At 39.6% G+C, this 11,187-nt stretch overlaps 1 protein-coding gene across 1 annotated transcript; it reads left to right on the top strand.

Moving 5' to 3' along the window:
- Window positions 1–361: 361 nt before the first annotated feature.
- On the top strand, window positions 362–10,981 carry LOC104540828 (phosphatidylinositol 3,4,5-trisphosphate-dependent Rac exchanger 1 protein-like; the record flags this gene model as incomplete). The annotated part of the gene is made up of 11 exons (XM_010184729.1): window positions 362–494; window positions 1,193–1,234; window positions 3,068–3,285; window positions 4,301–4,400; window positions 5,064–5,207; window positions 5,830–5,944; window positions 6,389–6,455; window positions 7,198–7,385; window positions 8,063–8,165; window positions 8,709–8,776; window positions 10,939–10,981. Coding segments are annotated over 11 exons (1,221 nt in total), but the record flags the coding sequence as incomplete, so codon positions are not given.
- Between the last annotated feature and the right edge of the window lie 206 nt (window positions 10,982–11,187).

The following is an 11,187-nucleotide window of genomic DNA, read 5'->3' as shown; positions in this document are numbered from 1 at the left end:
AACCGAGCGATTCTGTGATTCTGTGTGATACCCGTTATAAATGCCTGCACATTATTACAGCAGAGCAAATAGAAGGGAATTCTGTGCTTTGTGTGTAGTGCAGAGCTCCCTTCACTGTGCCTGTCACCTATGTACAAATCTTTTAGTCCATAATCCTGAAAGAAATGCTAGAAGACTACTGATCATGAGATTATAAGAACAGTCTTCTTTTCCTTCTGTATTAGTTCAATTTAAGAACCTTCTTCATTCACAGTTGTTGCTATTGATATTGATCTGTGCTTTCATCTGTATACAAATTATAACTCATAAGCCACTCTCAGCTATGTAGCATTTCCTTAATGGCTAACAAACTCCATTTTTTCTAGAATTTAAACAGAAGGAAGAAACCACAGTTAGGTGCCGAAACAACATTCAAGCCAGCATTCAAGAAGATCCATGGAACCTTCCATTGCGCATCAAGAACCTTGTTGAAATCATACAGAAACATGTCGAAGGTCTGTAAATAAGGAAAAGGTTTTTATCACCTTTGGGGAGAAAATCTCTAATCAAGTCTAGCAGTTCATTTTATCATTTATCTTCACCTGTAATGAGGCTGTACTGGGCTCTAGAGAAGAACAGGTAAAGCTGGTTATTGATTGCAGAGTCCCGGTGCTGTATGATAAAATCTCACCTGTGTAGCAGTTCCAAAGAACTTTCTCTCCCTTACTTTATTTCATCAGCCCTTTCCTATGAATATCACTGATCTATTTCCCTGTGCTTTTTTAAACCCTTTTAGAAAATGAAGAGAGAGATGCTTGGTATATTCCAAAATTAAATAAATGCTAATCAGATACTACAGCATGCTAAACCATTGCAGTCTGGCTGAACTGGAGCAGGGGATGAATCTGATGTTTACAGTCCACTGCAAAGCACTGGACAGAAATCACCTCCTTAGGGATTTATCTACATGTGCAATTTGTTTCTGATAATTCATGCCAGTTAACAGAGCATTTAGCCTGTAAAAACCTTTGATTTACACCTTCTTTCTTTTTCAGTCATTAACATGTCTGTACGTGTAAGAACTACTAGAGTAAATAGAAATCTCTGCGTAGGGGCCAGGTATTGTAGGGAGTGAGAAGCCTGTTAAACAAATGCATTCAAATCTGCCTTGGTATCATGTTGACAAGAGCGTTCCTTTTCTTCACTGTTTTAGATGGGAAGAACCAGCTGCTTCTGGCCTTGTTAAAATGCACGGGTAAGCGGTTTTGATTTGTTGCAAAACAATGTCACATATGTAGAAATCCCTAACACAGTTTCACGTGCATGCCTGTGCCTACACCAGAATGCTATGTTTTCCCTTAGCATTTAGGTTTTTCCTTGACATTTTATGCTGACATCTCATGGTCTGCATCTAGGGCAAGCTTTCCATGCATCTGACATCTGTTCTTCAGTTTATGTTATTTCAGTGCACTGTGGCCTTATGTTATCTGACTGGTCGCTGATGTTTCACAAGCACTGTTTTTCTTTTTACTGTCTTCATTTTTTCCTTTGTACAATCCCTCTTCTCAGATGGTCTTTAGTGTTTCCTGCTGTGGTGAGAACATGCAGCAAAAATGAAACCTATTGCACAACGCTCTGTGAGAGCATGGACTCTCTCATCTTTCTGAACAGAGCAGACGTGTTAGGATAGGATTGCGTATACTGAAATTATAACCAGGAGCAGACTAAGAACCTAAATGTACAGGCCAGCAGCCAAACACACTGTGGACATTATTAATCTCTTATCATGCACAAAGCGTTGTGCTCGCAGATCAAGGGGCAGGCCCTTCCCAGGAGCGAATGTGCAGTCTTTCTGTAATTGAAACACCTACTTGGACTTCTGATTGAAAACGAGGTAATAAATAACTGTAATAGACTGCCATTATTTTACTGTGCCAGGCTTGAGTCTCAAGTCTTCACAGAATGAAGATGAGAGATATGTGTGGCTGTAAGTCACCTCTCAGCTCCTGCCAGGGCTGGTCCGTAAGTCTGTCCAAACCAGGCTGTGGTGTCAGTCTACTGTCCATAAAGGCTGGTTTTAATGATAGCAGATACAGTGACTCCCCGAATCTCTACCTGTGCCCCATCTCCAATAGCATTTCCATTAACATTGTTGGGAAAGGGTGGAGGAGCAGATAGCACTGAACTGGCTATGGCAGCTTTATGGCACCAGGGATACCCTTGCCTTGAGAGCTGTCCTAAGCTCTCTTTGCCTGACTTCCAGCACTACAGGGGTGCACTGCTGGAAGGATTGGTTACCCTTAAGTTGAGAATATGCCTGAGACCATGAGGTGTATTAGTCAGTCTATTGTGTTCAGTGCTTTATAGAAATAATCCAGATTTTCAGAGCCTCTGGCTGTTTTCCTCAGCTTCTTTCTCTGGGGAACACTGCCTTGACAATGAGAGACCGCCATACTGCAGTGCTTGCTGGAGGAGCCCAGAGTGCCTAGGAAGCAGCTCTTTACTTACTCATGTGCCTCTTTGGCCTGCAGTCCCCTTAAGTGTGACGAGGTTGTTTTGAACAGCATGTGGCTGCCTGGCAGGCAGACTGGAAGTAAAGGTAACAGAGGGGAAATTCTCCCAGGAAACATAAACCAATTGGTGCTGTATGGGCAGGCCCAGTTAATGCATTAAGCATATGGGAAGCCCACAAAATACAGATGGATAGGGGAAGATGAATCTCTAATAGCCCAGGAGAGAAGTAATGGCAGAGACCTTCTTTCAAGAATTCTCTTGCTTCTGTAAACATAAAAAGAAGGGAATCAGTCCAGATACAGCACTAAGGTGTTACAGTTCTTCCCAGTCAGAAAAACATGCAAAGGTAGTAATAAACAGTCAAGTGGACTAGAATATTTTCAGACATGCGTGTACTCCAGCTATTTATCTGTGCACCCAGGTCACATAGCAAGAAGAGGTTATCTGTAAAGTCTATGCAAAGCTACAGCAGAAACCAAATCTCATGCACACACACACACACAAACTGTCTCTTTGGCAGTGAGATTAAAGTATGCTCACAACTCCTTTGTGCTTCTCTCCCTTTCTCTGGCAGATACTGAGCTGCAGCTGAGACGTGATTCCATCTTCTGTCAGTCTCTCGTGGCTGCTATTTGCACCTTTTCAGAGCAATTACTGGCTGCTCTCATCTATCGATACAACAACAATGGGGAATATGAAGAAAGCAGCAGAGATGCCAGCAGAAAATGGCTGGAACAGATAGCAGCCACTGGTGTTTTACTAAACTACCAGTCTCTTCTCTCTCCAGCTGTGGTAAGATCAAGAGTTGTGGCACCCTTGTGTCTGCTCACACATGCCTGTGTTCTTCTCTCCACTCATAGCACAGCCAGAGCCCCTCATTCTAGCAGCATGTTTTGACTCTCCCTAGAGGAACCTCTGGAGATTCCCGCTGCTGACAACCATGTGCTGATATTCTGTATCCCATCATTTTCATCTCCTTGCAAGTACTGGACACACTGTCACACGAGCACTGTAGGAATCTGTCTGCCTTCGTACTCAGAGTAATGCCGCTGCATTTAGGGAGGTTTTACTGCTCAGTTGTTGGTGATGCGTGTGCAGCCTGCCATCTTCTGGTGAAAACACACATTTTAACAAATAGATGAGAATGTTCTGAGTATTTCGAGTCTCTCTCCCACTTTGGGGTGCTGGTATTTGAGGCATCATGGCTAAGGAGGAAAGGAGCTGGTCTTGCATGATTCATCCAAAACTAATGAACAGGTAAACCGCAGCTACAGTAGATAAGCTACCATAACTGTAAAAACGTTAAGAAAAAAAGGAGCATAAAAGACAAATAGCTCTGACACTGTAGAGAAGTTACTTTTTTTGGGATTTTGTAAACATTACAGATAGAGTGTGGGGTTTTTTTTTTTAAATACAATCCAAGCTATATGTGTATGTAACTACTATTTGTTCACATCATGTGGGATATGTGGACATTTATTTCACAGTAACTGATTGGCTGTTCTTCACATCTGTAGGTATAGAATAATATCTGGAGAAAGAGATCTCTTCAGACTTATTCAGGCATTAAACCTCTCTACTGGTCTGTGAATCACATCAAATGACATCTAAGCAAAGGGTAGCTAAGCCTATATCACAATTTTAAAGAGCCATTAGCAATTACCTGGCTGGGATGTATGTATGGAAAGCTCCACATTCTGCTCCAGGTCTCCTGAACCAAAGCATGCCCATAACAACTATACCTTCCTTCCACTGATCTCTTTCTGGCAGATTATAACCTAGTTGTATCTGTTTCTTTGCTCTACAGAAGGAGGAGCATACCATGCTGGAAGACATCCAGGTCACTCTGACTGAACTGGACAAAGTTGCCTTCTATTTCAAGCAGCTGGATGAAAGTCTTGTAGCAAGTGAGTATTCTCTATTTCTTCGAAGCCCTTTTTTCTTGTTTGTTTTATGGGTTAATATTCTTCCTGACTATAAATCTTAACAGGCCATGTCAGACCTGGAGAGTACTGAGCAGCTTCTCCAGAAGCGCTGTTGCATTCTCCCAGCTTCCACTGCAAACACACAGCATAAAAAGCAGGAGAGACATTGTGGGGTGTTGGTGACATGTTCTGTGATTTGTAACTATGGTCGGTGCCAATGTACCTTATCTGTGTGATTTTGCACATAGGGAGATATGACAGATGATGAGCAGTTCCTGCCAGATCTTTGTAATTCACATTACCTAAGGTAGAAGGACTGTCCCTCCCCAGCTCTTCTGTGTCCTGTGTCCCACCCTGCCAGATCTCTTCATGTTTTACTGACTATGAGATGCCATGAAACGAGATGGGATTTTAATTATTAACCGTGTTTATTGTATTAGCATCAAACATCATGCTATGTCATGCTGTGTATCTCTTTAAGTATAATATTTCAGAGGCTTTGTTCTCTCAGTAAAGACTATCCCTTACTCATCTTATGGTGGAGATGTGAAACGTCATTAGATAATCTAACAAACTCAGATAGCAATGGTTTCAGATTCCTCCTGCTGTGGTAAAGCAGCAACTGTTTTATCTTTATTTCTCCAGATACTCATGTCTTCTACCACATTGAAGGAAGTCGTCAGGCCTTGAAGGTTATCTTTTATCTTGACAGCTACTACTTCTCCAAACTGCCTTCTCGGTTTCAGAATGGGGGAAGCTTGAAACTGCACACAGTGCTCTTTACAAAAGGTGTCTATAAAAAGCTTTCTTGACAAAAATAACCTGATGATGTTGAAAGATACAAAATAAAGAATGACCATGAAGTTCTTAACATAATGCAGCTGAGAACTACAGACATATTTAAGAAGCACATGTTTCTATTTAGGAAGACCTGGGGAGTGCTAGATTTTAGTCATAAGAACAAGATATGCCTATTTGGGGCTTTTTTTATACCTTCCTGTAAAGTTCAGACATTACATTGGACTACATGGACAATCTGATCTAGTGTCATATCAGGAGATGTTCCCAGGCTGCAGAGAAGTGTTTTTAAAAGCATATACCGAGACAGAATCATCTGGGCTGGAAATTGACTTGATAAGCAAATATTCACACCAAAATACGATACAGGGTATTTCCTTCAGGAGGTTATTAATGGGCGGCAGTTGCCATTAGATAGCTTTCTGTGAGGCTCACCTTTATGATACTACCATTATATTCCCATACTGGGAAATGCATTACATTTATACAGTAACAGAGTCATCCTTGTCATGATCCAACAGTCATTTGCTGAGCAGTGAGATAATATAGAGATAAATAAATGAATAAAAAGAAAACTAATAACATAGGTTTAGTAAAATGTTTTCTTCTTCAGCTCTGGACAGTATGGAGGGGCACTCACAACCAGCTGGCTCATCTCTAGAAGAACTTCCACAACAAATTAATGGTATTTCACTTGAAAAAGTGCAGCAATACTACCGAAAACTCAGGTATTTCATGCTTCTCCCTTGCCTTGAAAGACATCGAATAGACTGCTCCTTGCTAAGGACCTTACAAGTTAATGAAAAAGAGATTCTGTTCTTGATTGTTTCTTGTACAAATATGATGTTTGGAGATCCTCATTGTGTGGGAAACCTGTTCATTTTCTTCCCACAGTTAAGCACATTCTGAAGCAGTGCACTATAGAGGATGAAATTTCCATCTAATCTGACTTCGGAATTTTGGAAAGAGCTAAAATTACATAAAAAGAGGTTTTGGAATGTTTGAGTACAGACTCTGTAAATTACTGCAATCAAAATGTCTCAATAAGAAAGCAGATCTTGAAGTACAAGATATTTAGCATAGCCTTCTCAGCTATATTACAAGATAGCATACATATATGTGCTTGAAACAAGACACAGCAACTAATGTAGTCCTTGCTGACCTTTTTACAGGACATTTTACCTAGAGAGATCAAACTTGCCCACTGATTCCAGTACTACCACAGTGAAGATTGACCAGGTATTGTTATTGTGTTTATTTCTGCATGAGTTGGTCTCTAAAATCGCAGTTGTGGGATACCTATATGGCAGATCTGTACAAACCCAAACATCATTTTAAAAGTGTTTTCTGCCCTAATGAAGTGACCTGAATTTCTTTGAAGCTTGACTACAGTTCTTGTGTTTAGAAGAAAATGTGCAGAACTGGGATAGACACAAACCCCTTAACCTAGGCACTGATAAGACTCTGTATCACCCTGACTGCCCCTGCTTAATATGGTATCTGATGTTAGACAGAATGAGTTGATTTTCCTCTCCCACAGAAGCGTGAAAATGAACTAATGTTCAATTTGGAAGTTATGGTTTTGTTCACAATTACAGAAGAAAACAACAGGAAAACAGTACTTCCAGCATCTCATGTAGAGGCAGCCTGTCTAACTGGGGCAGGTGACATGTGAATATATGTATGTAAGGCATTAAATGCTACTGCAGGGAAGATAAAATCAGGAACTATCTTTGCACTTGTAATGCATTGTACACAACCTATGTGATTTGTGCTAATTGCAAAAAATTGCCCCAAGCCTAAGTAACTGTTCCTATTTTTCCACTTCCAAAGTTCGTATGTATTCTAAATAGTTGTTACTGTGTGGCAGTTACTCTTGTGTAGATTACTGTCCTTAGACATAGGATGGCAAAAGTCTTTATAACTGAAGGTGTAAGTATGCCCCTGATGATTTTTTTTTTTTTTAAATTGCTTTGTTTAGCTTATTCGCCCCATTAATGCCATGGATGAGCTCTGCAGGCTGATGAAATCTTTCATTAATACAAAACCAACCCAGCCAGGATATTCTAGCAGTAACACATCGGGAGCTGCCCTGCTGCCAATATCCTCTGAGCTCTGTTACCGGCTTGGAGCCTGTCAAATTACCATGTGCGGCACTGGGATGCAGAGGTGAGATTTAAGAAACCTGCGTGTAACTGGTGAGATGAAAACTTTTGTCCTTACCAGAGATTTGAGCAATATATTTGATCCTCTTCAAATCAATAGAAAGGTAGATTGCAAGGGAATATAATGAGGACATAAATCTACTGCCAACTTTATTTTAGGGTAGGTTGTGACTTCTAATACTTTGTATTAGTGCTGACGCACAAACTTTGTGTCAGTGCATCAAACAGTGCAACTGGCTGAGTGATGTCATTGCATCTGACTTTCAGTCAATGTTGTCTTACACTGAAAATGTAGGAATTTCTTCCTAAATAGCTTCAGAATCTTGGTGTGTGCAAGCACTGATTCTAAACACACCACTGCTCTTCCAGTGTCTCAGAACCATCAAGTAAAGCAAAGACTTATTTGTGAATAACTTTACATGTATCAGTGCAGAAGAGCAGTGGAATGTAACCTTGTAGTAATGATGCTGGAGACTCAAGCAATGACAGTATGTAGGTGTAACAAGACTGGAAATGCAGGGCTGAGGTCACTTTATAGTTTTGTAAGTAAAAATCTAAAAAAGTAAATTTAAGAAAACTAGCTAACAGAAGTCATACCTAACAGGTAAGTGTCCTGTACATACCTATTTATACATTTTTAAATATGATCTCTGATTTAATGTCTCTTGTTCCCATGTTCAGAAGTACACTGAGTGTGTCCCTGGAGCAAGCAGCCATACTGGCTCGAAGTCACGGACTTTTGCCCAAGTGTATCATGCAAGCTACAGACATCATGCGAAAGCAAGTGAGTATTTTGATGTGTGTCTGCTACATGCCACCATTTTCATTTCAGTAACACCAATTTATTTCAATGTGGCACTGAATTTTGTGCTCTAGACACCTTTATAGCCAAACTTCTGCTAATGTCTGAATAGCTACACATACATTTGAGAGGAACAAATTAATTTTTACATGTACAGCCATTACAGCAACTAAAATATATGCCTCAGTGTACATTATTTAAAGTGTGTGCCTTCATGGTTAGAAAGTAGAGACTATCCAGTATATTTAAGACAATTTCTGCACATAAAAACCCCAAATCTCAGTTACAATGTTAAATAGTAGAAATTCCCTAGTGCCAGACCACAGTGCTTGTAAAGTGCTTTGGGACTAATTCCATCTTTTAAGTAAACGCAGATGACTAATGTATCCACCCGATGGATTCCAAATCTTCTAAAAGTAGTTAATGGATTCTTAAATAGAAACCATACTCCCATTATAATATTTCCCCCTAAGGATCAGATGCTTTATTGATAGTGTCAGTACCATAAATTCTCTCTTCCCTTAGGGACCAAGGGTTGAGATCTCTGCCAAGAATTTGAAAGTGATGGACCAAATGCCACAGTGTGCACCTCGGTAAGTTATTATGCATTTTATCTGAGTGCTGTGTTTGTTTTTGTAACAATTGTGGAGTTCCTCTTATAACTAAACACCATCTTAGTAGCAGTAGTGGGAAAAAGAAAATAATCCTGTTCTTCTTTCTTACTGTACTAAACTAAGTACACTGTAAAGGAATCAGCTTTGCTGCTTACAATTTGCAGATCATTAACTTCCAAGGTTTCTGTGTTTTCTGAATAAAACATCAGAGAGAAGGGTCTTGTTTGGACTTGCTGTGAGTTGGCAAAGCTACCGATTGACAGCCATCTGTGGAATGCTTAGAAATAAAAATTTCTGAATGGCAAATCTGGCTGCAGATATTGCAAAGATAACTCATGGGCTGATACTATTGTGTGCTTAGAAGGGCTCGACTGTTCAGTTATAGCGGAGCAGGTTTAAGTGCAAGCACCTCAAGTCAGAGTAACCATAGAGTAATGCAGCTCCATGGAATTGCCCAGGGTTATATATCCTGGTTTTGTCTAGAAGACAGCTTGGAAAAGCACTGTACATCTGTGAATCCTACTGCACCTAACAGGAGCTAGAGATGTTCATCATCTCTTTCTACAGGATAACAATACTTTTATTTTTAAGAAAAGTATCTGTTTCTGGCCTATTCCCTCCAATTTCATATATCAGAGAAGAGAATATTCTTTAAGAAACTGTAACACAGCATTTTCGTGGAATGGTAGTAACCATCATGATATATATGCCAATATATACAGAACCAGTCTGTACAAATATCAGAGAAACTTCTGATTCTACTCTTGTTAATGGCATTGTGTACATGAAGGCAAAACAGTTCTGGCATGCAGGAATCAGCATCAGAAAAGATCCAGTAAAGTCTGTGCTCTCCTTTCAGATAATGTGAGCATATTTGCTATCAGTTCAGTGTCAAGAAGACTTCCTTAAAGCACTGATACCTTATTCACCCATTAAGGCTTCTGAGTTAGTCTAAGCAAATCCCACCTCTTCTTCTTTTTCTTTTTTTCTCCTAGCTGCTCCTCAAAATGTTGATAGGAAATTATTTTAAACTTTAGAGACTGTGATGATGCTTACTGTAACAGTCTGGCCTTGGTTTATTTTCTCAGAGACCTTAAAAAACCCAATATTTTGCATATGGAACCTTATCCTTCTGTTGGATTGTAATTTTATTTCAAAAAGGAATAAAATAATAGTCAGTGTTGGCTCCTGTACCATGTCCCCAGTGTCATACATCAGGATTTTAGCAGCATGGTTATTTTGCCTTATTAATGGCCGTACATTACTTTGGTTCCATTTTTATGACCATAACAGCATGCTGTGTTCAAGAAGAAACAGCTTTACAAGCAGATCGTAAGATGAGGCATTTATCTTCTTTCATATACACTCTAAATCACAATGACAAATTCCAGGGCTGTTTAATGGATTATTTCAAGGCAATAAAACTCAGATACATGTGTTCCATCATCATAATGTGAAATAAAACTGAGCAAAGTTAAAAGGAGGTCTGGTGAATTAATGTTAATTCGCAGGATTATATTTCCTAGCATTAAGGTTTGTCAAACTCTCTAAGAGCAATCTTGAAAGAGAAGTTAGAAGTTAAACTCATGAAAGACTTGAGTTTATTCAAATGTAAAGTAGAAAAAGCCAAGAAAACATTACCATAAACAGTCATACATGCACAACAGTCAAGATGTGCTTAGTTTTAGTGACTGGCCTCAATTTGTTCATCTTGTGATTCAAAAAATTTCTCTGAAAACATGATTACTAATTTTAAAGTTTGTTCAACCATGTCAACAAGCAAATACAGTTTTTAATCTTTTTGGTATTCCAGCCTCTTTTGTTCAGGAAAAATGCTAAACTGGGTTTAAAGCAAGGGAAGTAGAAGAGGAGAGAAGGGACTATTGAAGACTCAAATTGAGCCAAAGTTAAAAAGGAGTGATGGACAGCCTGAAATAGTATTTAAACAATGATTGTAAATACTTCACTTAATAAATCACTAGTGGTACTTCTAAATTTGCAGTTATTAAAATTAAAAAGTGGTATTATTGATAAGGGATTACCTCTAAAGTTTGCAGAATTTAACTCTCGTATACCATGCCAGTAACTTTATGTTATCATTCTTCTGCTGTTTAATACTGTACTCTTCATCTGCCTTAAAGACTCTATAGGTTGTGCCAGCCACCTACAGATGGGGATTTATAAAAGTGAGAAAGACACTTACACTGCAGCACCATTAAAGCATTCAGCTGTGAGCAGCCCTGTCCTAGGACCCACACTAAGTGACTCTGGTCACACTGAATCGAGATAGGAAGAGCCACTGCTCTGGTTCTGTAGGGATGAGCCTGCTGGACCCAGGCACCGCGTATCTGCCTTTGACCTCCTGCAGCACACACAGGGATCCTGGGATT

The sequence above is a fragment of the Mesitornis unicolor genome, unplaced genomic scaffold, assembly GCF_000695765.1.
Source record: "Mesitornis unicolor isolate BGI_N332 unplaced genomic scaffold, ASM69576v1 scaffold21685, whole genome shotgun sequence".
In the NCBI taxonomy this organism is placed as follows: Eukaryota; Metazoa; Chordata; class Aves; order Mesitornithiformes; family Mesitornithidae; genus Mesitornis; species Mesitornis unicolor.
This window is presented reverse-complemented; position numbering and strand designations above follow the sequence as displayed.